Genomic DNA, 18,711 nt, shown 5'->3' with positions numbered 1-18,711 from the left:
GTAATGAGGCAGTCTTGCAGCCTGCTGCCTCCATGGCTATCAAGACATTGAGACTGACAGCCTGATTGGAATTGTCTAGAGAGGCTATTCCACAGGTGACATTGGCTACCTGGGCCCTCGCATCATGGTGAAATGGAGGACAGGAAAGCTCAAACATGGTTGTTCAATAAAGCCCTCAGATCATCTCCTGTGGATGTGCCTGATAGAATGTGTTTTACAGATAATTCTTTTGCAGCTTATTTACAGGAACAAATGCTCAAAGGAGTGGGAATAACCATTCACTGAAAAGAGAAATATGCAAGCAGTAGCACACAATACAGAAGATGTGGCTAGCTGATGCTGTTAGCACTGCTTGCTTATACACTAAGCAGCACTAAGTATACAGTGGAAGACACCTGGATGCCTTTACCACACACATTAAGCATAACCGTGACATCACCTACTTGCAGCCAAAGTGTTGTGCCACAGTGGAGGGGACAGCCACATGCCAGGATAAATCTAGTCTGGGTACACCTCAAGTAGTCAGCCCTAGTTCTAATGGTCACAGAGTCAAACCAGAATGGTGAACAAAAGTCTCTTCAGTGGCAGAACGAATCCTCAGGTAGCTAGCTTTCAAAAACACGCGCTATGCTAGTACTTGTATCCTCATGCTGTAGCCAGATATAAACAGCTGCAGCATTTACTAAGTGTACAAATACAGAACAAAACCAATTTCTGACACAGTACAGTGTCTCTTACTTCATATTAAGAACAGTTTTTCCCCTTCATGAAGGCCCTAGCACACTTTACATGAGCTTCTGTGTTTGCATATTGTCCCTAGCTGTTTCTATTCATTGCAACTATGAATCTGTATGCCTCTGATCTCTAACAGTGTCCTTTATCTTGAAGGCTCAGGATGACAGATTTTATTCTGGAAAAGAATTAGAGAGGCTAGAAAAAGCCAAACAGTTCCCCTGTCAAAAAGCAGAACTACACACCCTCTGACCTACTCTAACCTATTCTATCAAGCCACCAAGGAGTCTCAGGCATGTGAGCCACAGTAAGGAAATGGGCTATACAAAATTAAATATAAAAATCTTTTAACAAATGAAATACCACAAAGTGTAGCATGGTATCCAAGGCTGAGAACACTCTCTGGAGACACTACATGTAAGAGTTGATTTAGCAGTCAAGAATTCACCTTTTGGTTTTTAAGTTAGAAATCTAGCAGTCTTCTGGGTGATGAGCAAAAATAAAACTGAAATAGGGATGAAGCTTATTAATTTTCTAAAACGGTAAGAAACGGCTTTCAAAGAAGCAACAAAAAGCCCATCACAGAGATATCCTTGGAACTCTAAGATATCCTAGGACTGATTTCTTTGCTTGGCCACTTTCAAATGCCTGCTAACATATCCATGGAGGTATCATAATGGGGGTGCCCAGGTTCAAGTTCAGTAACATGACTGTAGGTGTGGCACTGTCAATTTAACCTGGAGGCTTCCCAAAGAGCAAATTCTCAGTAGATTCAGCTGATGATGACTTCTGTTACCAGATTCTGAACATCTTATCCCCAGATATAATGCAGATAACCCAAACCGCTGGCACAAGAGGGAATCAAAGTATACCAGAACTAAACTGCAGTACTGGCATGATGCCTGGTTACAAATACTAGAATTCAGATACCTCCAGGTAACACAAAGACAACTTTAATACAGTCAGAGTCAACTTTCCAAGCTTTATATCTATCTTACAACACCAGACAGAGAATTCTGTTAGCTTCAGGTGAGTTATGTCTGCAGTGCTCAGACCAATGCACAGCAAAAATCTTACTGCTTCTCTGAAAACTCAGAGCAAGAGGAGGTAGGATGGTATCCATTATATATATACACACATATATATAAAAACCTATTAAGAAAGAGAAAACAGAAAAACAACTAAGGCATAACTGTGCCATGAAGTTTTAGAGAACACAAAATTCCTCCTACCCCACAGAGATCTGGCTTTAAGCCCAGAAGAGTGTTTAATACCAACAGTAGAAAAATTTTTCATATTCCACAATTTGATAGACTTTGTTGTAGACCATCCTTTCTATTTCCCCCCTTGCACTCCTCCATAAGAAGTTGCATGCTATTAAACTAAAAGACCTTTAACAGCTCTATACTGAAGCAAGCAACCATGACTATTTTCAAATCATGGATAAAAGGTCAAATTAGAAGAAAGGGAGGTTGATCTAAAATAAAATAAAAAAAAAATCCACCTGCAAAATTCATCTAAGAAAAAATCATCCACCCAAGACTTCTTCAGGGAAAGAAAACCACAGAAAGCAGCAGGTTACTAGAGAACAATATAAATCTAGTCAGTAAAATATACCTTAAAAATAAGACAGAGGGGCTTGCATCTTAAAACTCATACAACATGAATTCTCAGTAACACATGAAAAATTCTTGAAATCCACATCTGGGGAAAAAAGAACACCCTTATTTTTAGTAGAGGAAGTCAAAAAAGGATCCTATTTATGCTTAAGGGAGCAATATTTCACCTGCATGCACAAATTTGCTAGACTATCCACTACAACAAGGAAGAGTGCTGATCAGCATCTGCCACTGCAAAGTTACAATGCAAGACAAGAACAAACTTTCTCAAAAGTTGTCACACACACAGAGAACAGACCTTTATGAAAAGCCCCATTGTTCAGGGTCTTGGGAACCTGCTGACATGGAGGGAAGGAATTATGTTGATGAGTTAGCTGCAGGGTTACTTGTCTGGTAGATTGAGCCACAAAGATCAAGCTTAAAATGACTTGCAGTATTCACTGAATTCCCTTGTTTGAGGCCCTGCCACAAACTAGCTGATAGCTATATAATATAGCCTGCCTGATTCCTTTATGGCAATAATCTAGCTGAACTACTGTGCCATTTTTGGTTACATTGTGCATTATCACATTTGCAAATGCGAGCAGCACAGAACATAAATAGGACACAGACTTCCTGAGAGAGTCATAAAACAACCCATGCTGTTATTAGTGTGTTGAAAACCACCTCTTAGCAGAGGTTCAGAATGTGAGTGACAGTCACAGAGAAGTAATCAAAATTTGATACACATTGGATTACTTTACCTGCAAAGAATAGAATATAATGAAAAGCAAGTCCACTGTCATTGCCCAGTGTAGGTAAAGGATCATGTATCTAATATAAGAAACCAATGCAAATGTACAATATAGAATGGAGGAAAAAAGCTGTTCATTTGGAAAAAAAATGCTAGGATGGATGAGAGGGAAAATTTAGTCAGAGGCACAAAGGATTACTGACTTAGAAAAAACAGTAGCATGAAATTGGTCAAACACGTTCTTCTATTTGCAAAATATCATACATTTAATTTTCTCAGACCTGTTTAGTTACTTTTATAAAACGCAAGGGAAGAAAAGCTGTAGCAAAAAAAATAAATCCCACCCAACAATAATTGAACTGCAGTCAGTTTTCACAGGTTTTAAAGAACAAAGTAATAATTCTGAATATGTCAAAGGCTATATCTAGAAGCTTTGACTTCCTTTCCACTCCCCCATTAGCTAATTACCTGTGACAACTCAATAAGTTTGCTTAAAAGGTGGATATAGTGTTGCATGCCTGCTACTTATAAATGTGAAGCAGCTGAATTCAAGCCCTTTCTTAAAGGTTTTCTTAACTTTCAGAGGTATCACTAACAGTACACAAGGAATTAACGGGCTTTGCACAAGCTCTGCCTATAGGTAAGTATGCATTTTTCATAATACAAGAGTAGTCTTAGACACATCCCTACAATAGAAGAAATACATACATTTCAGCTAATCAGCAAAAAATTAAGACCTGTTCTGCTATCACAGAGAATTAGTGTGTTTGAAATTGCAATCTTCTTATTCGCTAGCATCCTTAAGTTCATAAAGCAGCAAAATCTAGAAGCAAATCTAGCAGCCTAAGACTTGGATTGTATTTTATTGATCAGTCAATCTTTCACAACTCCTACAGCAAAGGGGATTATGATACTTTTTTAAAGACCTTTGAAATGGCCAGATTTCAAAGAAAATAATAAAAAAGAAAGGTTATTTCTAAAGAGAATTACTCTGCAACATTGATATTTGCTAGACTTGTTTGATTGAACAGATTCTCTCTCTCTGAAGGTGGAAAAAAAATCTTGAACTGTAAAGAAAAACTAACAACTAAATCCATGCTTAGGTCTGTCCAAAGGCGAGCAGTTGAAGTACTGTGCAAAGCTACCAGACAGCCTTTAGATGCAATAAAACAATTAAAATCACTATCTTGTTTTAACCAGCTTACTCAAAATACTCATGAGAAAAAAAAAAAAATACATTAAAACTACTTAGTTCTGAGTGTGACAAAGATGCAGTGATAAGTGATTGCTTGCACTACTCCCAGAGCAACTGAAGATGTTTTTATTCTGTGCTGGGAGGAAACAGGAAGAATTTCAATAAATATCTGGAGCCTGTATGTTTCTGTATACCACTGTACTTCCAATACCTCAGACTAGCTAATTAAGAATTATGCAGTAGCACAGACTAGCAGAGGCCAAAGTACCCATCTAATTAGGGCTTAAACTCTTATTAAAACAAACAAACAAAAAAATTAGCCTGCTCTTCCAAAAGGACTGGCAGAAGAATCCAGTTTATGACTGAATTCTATAAAAGGCATTAAACTGGTTAATCATGGGGTGGGAGAGGGATAACAACAGATTATGTATGGCTTAATTATACCCTTCACCAAATTATGACAATCTCATGAAAGATATGGGGCAAAAGAATCAAATACTCTAAGTTCCAATAAAGTATTCTCCTTTAAGGATACAAACACTCTAGAGCAGCTTTTGGAAGCTTCTTCCACAATAACAGATTTTTTTTTTTTCCATTTCCAGTTCTACGAAGAGAAGCTTTATAAAAACTGTTCTGAAGTTTTCTTCTTGTTTCATTGTCACATTTGTGTTCTGTATACTAGCAAAGGTCTACAACAGTGCTACCAATACAGCAATGCAATTAACAGCAGTTAGTGCTTTTGGAGAGGGGGAGGGGATTTCTTTATATCCAAGATTAAACCATCTAATAATTCATGGGTTGTACTTTATGTTGGTAGCAACAGGAATCAAGAGAACATTAACTGTTAGAAAGAACAACACCAAATCCTCTGAGATTTGGAGGTCATCCCACTTGAAAGACAGAATTAAAACTGGCACTGGCCTTAGGATCTCTTTTGGGGAAGCAACAATGATCTCCATAAAGGACCTGTAGGGATGAGAGACACCAGCCTGGTGCAGAACATCTAGTGTCCTCAGCCTTCTGCACAGCCACAGGGACAGGAGAAGCGGAATGCAGGGAAGCTCACAGCTCCTGCTTTCCCAGTTGCCAGCCAGAGCAAGAACCCGTGGACTCTAAAAGCTCCTGACAGTGTAGATCAGGCTCTGTGTCCTCTGCTAAAATAGCTACCCCCGCCAATCCTTGTCTGTCTTTCTGTTGCCTCAGTCTCTTCATTCCACCTTCACTGCACACTTTCTCCTCTCCCTGTCTTGTTGCATTTGTCCCCTTGCTTCACCCTTCCACATCTGATTATCCTTTCATTTCTCCTGTCATTAAAGTGAGGCTGCAGTAACAGACTATAATTAAAATTACTTCCAGCAGGGTCCTTTTCAACCTGTACCCATGGCATCAACATCCAGCTTCAGGACTCCACGTCCAGCCTGGATTCAGAGAGAAGCCACAGCACTGAAAACTGACCACGATGCGGGCGCCTCAGCTGCAGAACATGTCATCAAAGCCAACTGTATGTACCAGAGTTATGTTTGGCTTACAAAGCTTATGCTCTTCTTTTCCTCCTCTCATGTTCCCTTACTAGAGCACACATTCTTTGAGGCAGAGGTTTCTGGCTACCTGTTTTGCAATATGCCTAGCGTAGTCAGGCCCCATTACAACTGTCAAACAACAACCATGAATGACAACAATTCATATGGCGAGTGACAAACTTTGAAAATTTGTTTTTAGTTCCAGCTAGCCAGGATATTTTTCCCTTAAAAGGAAAAGGCAAAGGACAGGCTTGGAATCTGAGATGTGAACAGTTCAGCCTGTCTTCTGGAGAAAGTACTTCTCATGGATTTGTCCTCAATTAAACAAAACAGTTACATTCTGAGTTTTACTTTCAGGACTTTCAAAAATCTTTTCTCTACTCAAGAGAGGTTTGAGTGAAGGGAACGAGGACTGCATAATATGACAAGTAAACAAGACAACATTAATTTCTTCCAACAATAGTAGTTTCTCACTGTTTGAATGTAACAATTCATCCTTACCTCAACTTTGCTTCCTGGATCATGAGCTGCAGCAGCAAAGTAGACCACCTCCTGTACTTCATCCCTAGGCCGTGCAGAGTTCTTTCCAAACACCACCAGCCCATCTTTAGAACATGGGGGAAAGGCTACAAAACAGTAACTTGGGGGAGCTGCAGCCATCCTGGAAAGGAAAGGAAGAATAAACAAACAAAACTAGTGTTTGATGAATTCATAATTGCATGCATGAGAGAGTCATTCAGTCTACTTCTACTTGTTGTAGCTAAGAGACAATGCATTCCCTCTATCTGTCAGTTGATTGTTCAATGATAATGGAAGAAGAGGTCAGCTCAGAGGAAGCTTATCTGGATTTAATAAAAATAATTATAGTCATTTTCAGACATTTTTCTATATGCCTTGTGAAGACGTAAAGAAGATGAGAAAAGATAACTGTACCTTAATGAGTCTACCTAGTCTGCACAGAAAGAAGATATTCTGCATGAGAGCTGTTTGGGAACATATGACCTAGATGTATTCTGCTGACTCAGACAAGTGCGGAAACACAGAATAATTTTAAATAATTTACTTTCTCTGCTCCCATGCAGTTCAATATTTAAAAAAAAGGAAAGAAAAAACATATTTGCGGGATTGCTGAGGGAGGACAATAGTGTAACTGGAAACAGAACAAAGATACAGCACAATTATATCAAAAACTGTCTGTCAATTTATCTACTCAGATCAGAGAGACACTGAAGCACTTTATATTCTCTGTGGTTTGTCTACATCGCTGCTCTTACCTAAAGTTAATTGATTGCAGTTCATTTGTTTATGCAGGCTAACATGAATATTTGTTAAAATGCTTATAGGATAGCACAAACATTTTAAGATTTTAAGTGCTTGCAATGATAATATATTAATAAAAAACATGAACTGTTTCAGGACTATGACACTACTATAGCTGGTCTTGTGTATATTGCCATATCTGACATTTTTTCCACCAAACAAGTAAATTTCAGGGAAACTTCTAGCACATACACCTATAAAAGAAAAAGGTGGGGTGTTTATTGCTTGTTAAAATAGCACTCCACACAGATGACTGAGATTTCTTCGTAGATCTTATCATTGCATCAGAAATTCCAGCACCAAAATGAACAAATACATTCCTCTTCTCCCTCCATGATATCCTGAAGAAGTAAAATTATCTGCACACATTTGGACTCCCTAGAAACAACCTATACAATCAAAAGTTTCCCTCCAAAGGGTGCTAATTTATTTGGAAACCAATGCTGGGGGTGGGGGTGTGTGCAAAGCTGGTTTTGATCATTAACTTGGACATCTTTCAAAGCATTCAAATTTGACTTATTTTTTAAAGCAGTACCATTTGAGCACACACTTCTCTCAGAATAGCAGGCTTCCAATATTAAACCAAAGAAAGAATGCCTTTTGGATAAAGGCTATAATCCATAAAGTGGTAATTGTTCATGAAGAAAATACTTAAGAGTTTGCCTATAGACTATGAACAGGTCACACAGATGGTCAACCTTGCAAAAAAAAACTTCAAGACAAGATGTGTGTTGAAGGTGTCCTCTACCAACAAAACGCTGGGTGATGAATTGTCTAGGGAACTCATACAACCTTTTAATTTAGGTAAGATTATATACAAGACTAATCAGCCAGTTGCATTGAAAATGCATTAGGGAACATGCATTTTTTTTACAAGCAGAATTTTGACTAGTGGGAAGGGACAAGCTACTATAAGCTGGAATGACTTCAGCTGATAAAATACATCCAGCAGAGGACACCTACCTGCAGACTTGCATATTGTGCCACGAGGTCTCAGTACATTACTGGTTCTAGATGAGTGTCTTGCAGACAGACATGAAGACAAAGCCCCACTTCAACTGACACTCTTATCATGTGCGAGTCATCCGAGCATTTGTAATTAAACTGAAACGAGCAGAGCATTGCCCAAGCTTCATCGCTAATGAAACCATTTTGCTATGAATTATTCTGAGTAGGTACATTTATTTTGCTGTGTTGGTGATGTCAATGTATCTGCTTTCCAGCACCCTAAGAGTTCACATCTACCTTCAGGTAAGTCATCATTTAGTGCTCTAAATTTGTCTTCTGATGCCTTGTCAGACCAGCCAAAATCTTGAATAACTTGCAGGCTTACTGTGGATCTCAGCATTCAAAAGAAATGTTTATATTCTAAACACAAACTAAGTGGATTTATTTGAAATACATAAGGCAGCTGAAAGACATTAGATATCCAACAGCCTAGAAAGGCTGATACATGGGACTAATTTTTATTACATGAAGTTCTTCAACTTGCATAGCAAACATATTGCCAGGTAGGCTCAGAAAGATGGGAAAGAATGCTTCAGCACTGTGTTACTGAATGAATTGGAAGGTATGCAAGGCAGACTTTTACATACCTACAGACTGAGTAGGCAGGGCAAATAATTAAGAACCTGTAGGTATCTAAATGTTCTACAGACTCCTGAAGTCCTCCTTGGAATAAAGCAGGCTCAGCTGTATTTGTAAGGTTTTGGGGTTTTGCCTTTAACTACACCAAGAGTTATTGAACCAAAAACAAATCGCCATTTTGGTAATGCTTTTTAAGTATGAAAGTGTGAGTAAGCTACTCTATCTAGAGTTCACTTCAACATACAGTATGTTTCATACAAGCGGGTATAAAACAATTAAACACTGCAAGCTGAATGTTACAGCCTTATACTGAAAATATGATTGTCGTAAGAGTTGGCACCGAGATCTTAAATTATGTTTCTAGATAAGGAAGCTAGCTAGCAGTCTACTACAGTTTAAAGCTACTCAGTTTGCTAGGTGGCAGTTTTTCCTAGAACCTCATTTGGTTTATTTTAAACATGACAAGGATGGCAGTTTCTCAGATACGCCCACAACCTATGTTTGTTCAGAACACTAGTGAACTTCATCTTCCTCCATCATGTAACTAAAGCAGCCTGTTAGCAGCTACCTATGTAAGCAGGACATTTCTACTTGCCTACTTAATTTTCCTTTTTTCTTAGTTCAACTTCAGGTTGCCCTCATTCTCATTTTCATGCATTTGCCACCTCTTTCCCCTCTCACAAGGTACCATCCTGACTCAACACCAAACAAGCATCTTTCATCTACAGGAGGAACAGAATACTCCTCCTTCACAGCACCTCTGATAAATCTGATAATCCCCACTCTGATAAATCCCTACTCTTTTTTTCATAGATTATTTGTTCCTCCATCAAAAGGCAATCCTGAAAACCTTAGAAAACACTGGGAATGACTGCAAATAGATCTCAAAGAACACCTTGTTGTTCATTCACACAGTTCTTTACCAAGGAGCATGTTAGCATACAGGCCTGATTTTCTCAACAGTTCATACCTCGGACCTACATTTTGGTGTAGACAGAGGTAAAGCTACACTATATGTCAACAGGCCCTAGATTTGATTGCAGACCATTACACTCATGGATGGGCCATTGCAATTTAAGACAAACAGGCACCATACAGTCTGTTACAGGCTATATCCAAAACCATTCTACATATGAAAGCACTAGAAATAGACAGAGATATATAATATAGATAATAGACATAGATTATGCTATGCCACTATGTAATGACTGCTTCGGTTTCAGGTAGTTAACAGGCATCACACTTGGTTGACCTAGAATGACAGCAGGCACAAGGGTTGGAAAACCAATTCTGAGTGACCGCCACTAGGTAATACACTCCACTTCCTATCTTTTAATTCAACAAAAATGTATTACAGCAGGGATGCAATATTGCACATGGTCATATTTTTTCCAGAGTCTCCTGGTCACTACGGCACTTAGCTTAGTTTGTGTTCTGACACTATGAAGAAGTTTTGTTTAACGAGTTCCTTTATTAAGATCTTCTCTCATTGTAATAAATCTCATTTAGAGACTGCCAAGACAAATTAATTCTGTGAACAAATCACCATTATTGTCAATGGTAAAACAGACAAGCTCATAAGTACTTTGATGCAGAAAGAAAGGAGTAATATCCGCTGAATAAAGTCTGGCTCCAAACATCACGATGTGAAACAACAGGTATGACAACTATCGGGGCATTATAAACATGTCTGAACATCACTATACTCCTGAAATAGGGTGAACACAGAAGTGCTATTGCCTAGCACCACCTCAAGAAAGCTAACCCATAAATCTTGATAGGTGTAAAATACTAATCATCAAGTTGAAACTATCAAGATCTGGAACATTTAACTCGAGTATTTTCCATTTCACAGTATGAAGATCTTACAAATACTACCACGTATTAATAAGGGTCACACATTCTAATCAGAACAACTTGCACTTTAGTCTCAAAATTTGTCTGCAATCATACTTTTAGAGTGGTCAACAAGGAATAAAATTGTTATTTTTTAAGTCTGTACCAAAAAAGTTCAATCTAGTGAAAGCTTCATTTAGATGTCATTTTTCACTTGTTAAAAAAACCCCAGACAAATAATGCTGTTATAGCAACAGAGACAGAGGACAGATTGCAGTATCCCATCCTCCCCTTGTGAACACATGACTGTCAGAGACTGAAGCCACGCTCCTAAGAGAATAGGGATGGGCATAAATTATTCAATGTGTTTTGGAGCCTTCCTCCCGACCCAGGAAAATTGAAATAGCTATGTATCCACAACAAAGCACTCTGAGCTTAGCAAGTCAGAGTCCAAACTGGAGAAAGGAAGATTTTCATACTAACTTGCTCAAGACTTTTGAGGGTTTTTTTTCCCCACAATAACACTACGTACTGCTTCTCTGAAAGCTGGAATGTAGTACTGAAATAATATTTTGTAAAATTCAAGAATTTGACTGCAACAATAAAATTACTTATCAGAAGAATAACTTCATCCTCCCATATCAAATAGATATCAACTCTTCCCAAGCCAACTAATTTTCCTTGTTTGCCAAAATACCCCAAAGACATTAAGCACAACGTAATTACTAGTTTTACAAAGTTACAAATTATGTAAAAAAAGGCTTGTCAACAGTAGCTTTTATAGTTGCTATCTTATTAAAAAAAATACCAAAAATAAAAATTCAATGTTATGAACTATTAGGCTTTGAACCTCTTCTAATAACTTATTGTTCAAGGAATTCCAAAGCTTATTTCTAAAACACTACAACTGCTTTTGCCAACAGCAAGTTCTTGTCTCTGTCTTTTCTTGCAATTGGAAAACAAAACAATAGGCTTATAATGAAAGTGCAGCACTCACAAGGAAGCAGTGGGCAATAAAAAGGATTAGTGTGAGAAAACAGGGTCAAAAAAAGGGTCTGTCTTGAAATTTAACTCATTGAACTGAACCAACATTTGCTCTTCACACTTTTTTAATTGCCACCAACTTAATGCCCTGCAACTTTATGTCAAGAAAAACTAAAGATGCCCCTAAAGTCACATATAAAAACCCTTTGGTTTTAATACAAGTTAGGTTAGCTGCAGTTTCTGAAATGTTAATTAAGATTTATTGTTAATGTTAATTAAGATTTACACCAAATGAAAACATTCTAAAGTAGCTATTCCCATGTGTAGAGCTACTCCTTTCCTGACAAGGCACCATTTAGGACATGTTAAGTGATGCACATGTACAAACAGTTCTGCCCTTAATACACTATGCAAAATTTTTGTTTTCTACACCAATATAGTCTCTTGCCTAAAAATTTAATAATACCCAGTCACCACCATGTAGAGCAATACCAGATCAGTGAAACATACTACAGAAGTCAGCTACTGCCATTACAGCTCCTCTTCACAAGAAATCAAACCAACGCTCAAGTCGATATTAAGGAAGAAAAGTTCAGTGAGACCAAGCAGTCAGCACTGACAACAGAAAAGCATTCACCTCATGTTACTATGAGCAGAATTTAACTGTAAAATTTGCTTTGTATTAATATGATTTGACTCACAAGCTGGCAAAGCTTCAGCTTGATCAAGCCAAACCTTCACCTAGGAGCAAAAGTTCTGCATTCATTACTCAGCATAGCTAGGCTAGCAAGTCTTCCAGCATGGATGGAACCACAAACAACATGCTTTGCTTTCATTCAGCTTAGTGAGCTTGCACCGATATATCACACAAACTCGTCTTCCAAACATTTTCTAAGTTTGTCTTCAAGAGTTTTGCTGGCATTACTGTTGAGCTTTCTGAAGCACAGATATAACCAGTGTTGTACAGGGTGAAGTATAAACCTCTCCTAACTCCCAGGGTTTCAAGCACACATGTGATTGTTCTAGATAATCGATTGTTAATGCTGGTGATAATCAACATCATGTTTTCAAGACAATGCGGGTGTCCACAAAAACAAGAGTGGGAGGTTTAACACTGGGGTTTCATCTCGGACCACCACAGCAGTTTGGTGAGAACACCAGTTTTACTGATCATACAGCCTACTTTTTCCACTCTCACTTCTATAGTTTCTTCAAATTAAAGCTGGTCTAGAACAGGGGCTTTAGGTATCAGAAATACAGAGGCTGCTAAACTCCTTATTGATTATCCTTGTTGATAAGTTCCGAGTGCATTCTGGTGAAGACAGCATTTTCTTTAACATTTATATTGCAGAAGAGATTTGAGCTGCTTTTAAAGTCCAGGAAGCATGTGAAACCTTTTATGAAGACATACAACTTATTTCTGTATATTAAAGGATGACTTTTCCTCACTATATTTTGGACTTTTATAAAACAGAAATCCAGCTGTACTAATACTTCTAAACTATTTCAGTAATGTTTAAAGACTTCAATAAATCTGTTTTCATTGCTACTAGAAAGGCAGCTTCTTCCTAAGCTGCAAGAAACATTTACAATGAAAAACTGAGAGGCAGCATCTGAACAAGGGTCCTCAGATTTGGATCAAGGCTGTCTCATTAGGAAAGGAAGAATATATCAAATAGGTCACACATTATTTATTCTCAACTCTTCCATATTTTTAACAGGGTAGCAGGTTAAAGGTCAGTTACAACTGTCAAAACTTTGTTCAGGGTTTAGTTGTTGGTTTTGAGCCTCTATTTTAACTTTTAAATTAAGATGTTTCCTGTGCCTGAGACAAGCTTGTGTTTCCATCTACAAATCAAGCCTCACATCTTATGCTCATAGAGACATGTGATCTCTGCATCCTGCAGAAAAGCAATGTTTCCAAAAACAGAAATGAAAAGCAAAATTCTTTCAGCTGCAGGCACAGAACAAAGACAGCAGACTGAAAGGCACAATAATAATATTGTTCCCTTCTTAGGAAACACTGAAAGGTTATTTCTTTAATTGACAATTTGGACAGTTTTAATGCATGACTTATCAGGAGAGAGGAAGGTTGCATTTATTAAGAGATTAGAAAGCAGAGACTGTTCCTGAATATAAAGCACAAAACCATGCCATATCTCTGTGTCCCTATGGTTTGGACATTTCATTATTAGATCTTAGTCAAACTGACTCTTCTCTTACCATCAATGGATGAGATACCAATTTACCACTTGAAGGTGCCACACTCAACTTTGATTGCCTCTGTTCCTCTAAGCTGTGTCTGAGAAGATATCTAAGAGGAATTATCAGCAGCTGAAACTCAGCAAGCCATGCACAACTTTTTTTTTTGTTTTGGTACATTAACTACATGCTAAAAATTTCTCAAGAATTTGCTCAAGATGAGCAACATCTCAAACTTCTGGTCAGAGATTTGGGTTGGCCATTTTCTCCAGTAAGTTTACTTTTATTTTTTTAATTTCAAGAAGTAGCAATTCCCTACACAGGCATAAAATCAAGTTGCACTTCAAAGCTTTCCTAAGCAGTATGCCCGCTTCCGCCATTTAACTGAGCAAATGCATAATAGGCTGGAAGGAATTGAAAATATTTCTCTTGCTGTATGCATGTAGGAAACTTTGCAATATTCCCAGCAACAACTGCCAGATTTCTTAAGACTGTCTAACAGATTAGATGCTGGCCATCAAGTGAGCATGGTAAAACTCTTCTGCATTTAAAATCCTAACAAATGGTAAGATTTCAGCTGTTACTAAAGTTTACAGTCCTTTGACCAATCAGTTCTATTTTAATTGTCTAATACACCCTCATCTGACCTTTCAAAGTAGGCATCTTTCAAAAGAAGATAGGATCTTATTTTTTGCCTCCAGTAACTGAATTATGTTAATGAAAACGTAGTTCTATTTAAAAACAAATCAGGGTCAGTCATCCAGAAGACAACAGATTTCAGTCTCATTTCCATCACAGGCTGTGCATACAGGGAAAATTCATTACTTATACAGACTTTTCACCAAGTGGATGTCAAGGCACTCAATTAAGTTTCCAAGCAGTCACAGAACTCTATTCCTTTTGTAGCTGCTATTCCAGCCTGCAGTCTAAGGTCATATTTGTAACACTCTCCATTTTGCAGAGAAGCACCCATTTTCCTGCTGTTGTCACTGGGGCAGAGACCCTTGTTAGGAGCTGCTGGCATCTAAACTATCTTTGTACAACACGCAACTTCATAATGAGAAGTCGCTAACTGCTGCATAATACTTAGTCGTATAGCTTTCCCTCTTTGTAAAGAGACACCACAATCTAGTTTTGCAGTTCAGTTAGGTCTTTATCACCGCACAGGAGAGACTGTCCACTTCCACACACAACTGGCTAATGCACACTGACTGATGTCATTTCAAATTAGCAACATTGTTATGCTAACAAGGGGTAAAAAGCATCAAAGTTCCTTGTTGGAGTTCAGCTTAAAATATAACCTGAAACAACAGCAAGTGTTGCAAAACTAGCAACAGAGTGTGCAAATGTTAGGATATAATGCAACATATTGTGGCAGAAACCAGCCATTTAGGTACCTTACAGAGAGGCAGTTATAGATAGCGATTCTGTACAATTTCTCTGCTGAATTTACAAAAAGAGAAGGCCAATACACTACAGAAACAATGTCCAGCTTCTCGACCCTTCAAGTTCATAAGAAATAAAGAAATTCTTACTGGAAGCTTCTAGCATAAGCTAGCACACTTTCCCACATGCAAGCTGTGTAAAGCATCCATGGTTGATGACTTTTGAAGGGGAGAGTGGAAAGCCAAATTCAGTACCCTTTACCAAAAATACCAAACTCAGCAAGAGTAAACAAATGGAGCCTAAGCCATGCCCTACATTACCAGGAAAAAAAGTTACAAATGTCTTCCAAAAAATGAAATTACCATAAAAATCCTGAAGTCTAAGCATCAGAAATACTTTTCTGAGGAGGACAAAATATACTCATATCAACAAAGGATTTTCATTCACCAGAGTTGCCTCAATATAACACCTGTATTTTTAGACAGTCTGTGTAAGCTCTGGGATCTAAACTGCTTGGAAAAAGTTCGCAGCACTATGAATGGTTTAAGTTAGCTTCAGTTTTGATTCATCTTAAATCAGTGGAAGTCCTGTGCTCACAGAAATCAACTTCCTAAATATATATGATTGAGGGTTTGTTTTGAGCTTTCTTTTTGTTTGGCTGGAGGGTTTGAGGTGCATGTTATGAACAAACTAGCATACTTAAAGGTGTTTTAAATCCCTAATTCTAAAACATATTCTAGACCAATAGTTGAAACGGTAATAGTCTATAACCAAATGAGTCAGTCACTCCACTCCCCACAAGTTCATGTATTTATAACCTTCTAAACTACTAAGTAAGTTTAGCATACACAGACAGTTTGCATCACAGAATTTACCAACCATGCTGCAGCACACCCACTTCTCTGGGATTATTAAAGTTTCATATCTTACAGGTATGGATGGTTTTACACAGTTCTAAGGACACTTTTCATATGGACAGTTTTATACATATGTGCACGCATAGGATTAGGGCCCTAACAAAGCTGTCTTCTGAGATGTTGTTTTAACATGATTTTTTTCCCCCTCTAATTATCAGTACTGAAGAAAATGTCTGGGTTTTTTTTTTTGTTTGTTTTTTGTTTTTTTAAGGCAGGTTAATCACGGCCTCTAGTATTATTATAGTAGCACAAATAGAGATCTCAGTTTTGCAGACTCTGGCAGGAAGGTATGTCTGCTCATCAGCCTGCTCAAGTAAATGAAACCATCGCATATCTACCAGAGCATAACAGTATGTGCTTAGAAATGCACATGAAGACATCTAGATTTCAAGGTGACTATATGAAAAGGCACCTTCAAAAAAAAAAAAAAAAAAAAGAAGAAGGGGGGGCACACAACCCACACCAGGTCCTTAAAGAGCTGAAGGGAAAGCAGCAGCTGGTAGAGAGGGCAGCCAGGGTAGACAGAGACTGGAGAGCCTTGCTTCAAAGTGGAAGGCAAGGGACAGCCGGGGACGACGTTTGCCGATGCCAGCCCCAAACACCAAATCCTCCCCCCGCCGCAGGACCCTCACCCGAACCACCGGAGCCCAGCCCCCGCCGGGCCTGCCGCCCCCGCGGGCCGGGGGAGGCCTGCGGTGCAGCCATATTACGCGTTGCCCGCAGCCCCCACCCAGGGCGGCGCGGTGCCTCCCGTCGCCGCGGGAGCAGGTGCGCGGAGGCGCCGAGGGACATCGCCGCCGGGGAACGGCGCCCGCACCGACTCTGGGAAACCAGCTCTGCGCCATCCTCCCCCACCATCCCCGGCGGCCCCCTCCCTCTCTCTCTCACCGCCGCCGCCCGGCGCTGACGGGGCGAACCCCGCCAGGCAGGTTGCTGCTCGCAGATCCCGCACCTTCTCCCCCCCTGCCGAACAGCAGGGCACGGACCCGACCCGACCCGGCCCGGAGCCACTGCTGAGAGGAGGAAGGAGACGGGGAGATGCCGCCCAGCCCCGCAGCGGTACCGGCACCGCTACCGTACCTCAGCTCTCCTCACGCTCCACTCTGCTCTGCTCTGCTCCGCTCCCCTCAGCCTGGCGGCAGAGGCGACCCCTACCGGTGGGAGCAGGCGCGGCGCGCGGCCGCCTCCCCCCTGCGCGCGCAGCCGCCGCCGAAGCGCTCCGCGCGGCGAGTCCCAGCCGGTGTGGCGGCGGGCGTGGCCATGGCCGTGCTGCGGCCCGTCCCTCCCTGGGTTACCGCGGCTCGGCCCGCTCTCCGCGCCCCGCTACGGCGTCGCCTGGGCGGGGGTTGCCCCACGGTCACCGCGGGCCTCGGGGACCGCTCGTTTCTGGCGTTTCACCGCAGAGCTGTCCGGCTGCCCTGTTGGCACGGAGCGTTTCCTCAGAGCCGTTCCTGCCTTCGCCCGGGGTCTTCCCGACGCTCCCCCCGTGAGAGAGAGCGCCGGTCCTGCCTCCTGGCGGCTGCCGGCTTCCCTCGGGGCGAGAGGTGGTGGCCGCCGGTGCCTCGTGTGGGTGGCCTACCTCAAACGCTGCACCAAGGCAGAGGCCACCAAAGCATGAGGACACCAAAGGCACCAAGAAGATGTGCCCATCTTTCACAGGTGTGGGTGGAGAGTGGTGCATGCATTGTCCCTCAGCCTGCCTCAGGGACCAAGAGGACTTCACTCTTGGTGCTGAAAGGGGCTCGTTTATTCAGTTTTGGTCATATCATTGGATGGGTAACTCGTGTGCCTCTATCTCACACGCAGGATCAGTCTAGAAAGTAAAGTAGGTCATTTAAAATGTGGCTGCTACCTCATTCACCAGTCAAACCGCCAGATAAGGAGTCCACCAAATATGGCAAAGCTGAGGGGATGACCTCACAACTGGGGACTTCTCTGCTGGCCGTATGTGAAGTGTCATGGCAGGCGCCTGCCCCTCCGATGGCTGAACCCCCGGGGACCTCTCAGCTCTTTGGGTGCAACAGCACCAGCACGGCCAGGCCCAGAGCAAGATGGCGCTGACTGTCCCTCTGAGGCCCCATGCACAGCACAGCATGCCTTGGCCGCGGTGCATGGGGCGTGTGGCCTGCTCTGTTTGCCAAACCTGCCCAAATGGGGCTGTCCCGTGTGCTCCATCCTCGGCGCGCAACCTGTGCCTCCGTACAGAGGTGAAAATAGTTTCACTGCTAGGTGTAAGCATGCAGGTCCCCAGCTACCCGGTTAAACTGCTCTGGTTTAAGAAAACAAGCGTAGTTTGCTGGTGTGAGGCAGTCCCCTCTGTCTTCAAGGGGAGGAGCCTTGCTGCACACTCCACCAATGTCTGCCTCAGACCAGACACAGTGTGGAGAAGAGACCGCCAAGTACGTTTGATGGGAAGACGGGAAGGTTAAAAGGAAGCTGGGGAAGAGGTCGGAAAGGCAAGGATGAGCCAGTAGGCAAAACAAGTCATTAAAACCAGAGTGTTTCAGCGTAAGAGCGGGAAGAAGCAAGTACATTAGGTTGGTGCAGCAGTGTGGAACTTGGGGAAGGCACAGAAAATACAGAAATCTGTAAAAGAGCTTTGTACCTAAATCCAAGAGGTTTCTCCTCAGCTATTACCCCATTTCACAGGTTTTAATGCTTTTTGCCAGCAAAACTAATT

At 40.9% G+C, this 18,711-nt stretch overlaps 1 protein-coding gene across 3 annotated transcripts in view; it reads right to left on the bottom strand.

Moving 5' to 3' along the window:
- The window catches only part of SCRN1 (secernin 1), a 39,056-nt gene extending 21,849 nt beyond the window's left edge, over positions 1 to 17,207 (bottom strand). The window contains exons 1-2 of one of the 3 annotated variants that reach the window (XM_075745906.1): positions 17,112 to 17,207; positions 6,301 to 6,460 (exon numbers count right to left, since the gene is read on the bottom strand). In XM_075745906.1, the coding sequence (XP_075602021.1) occupies positions 6,301 to 6,459 (159 nt within the window). In that variant the 5' untranslated portion in view covers position 6,460; positions 17,112 to 17,207. The other 2 variants (XM_075745908.1, XM_075745909.1) reach the window with 2 other exon arrangements.
- Between the last annotated feature and the right edge of the window lie 1,504 nt (positions 17,208 to 18,711).

Source organism: Balearica regulorum, chromosome 2, assembly GCF_011004875.1.
Source record: "Balearica regulorum gibbericeps isolate bBalReg1 chromosome 2, bBalReg1.pri, whole genome shotgun sequence".
Taxonomy (NCBI): domain Eukaryota; kingdom Metazoa; phylum Chordata; class Aves; order Gruiformes; family Gruidae; genus Balearica; species Balearica regulorum.
Note: the sequence above shows the minus strand (reverse complement) of the source record. Positions and strands in the feature narration are given on the sequence as shown.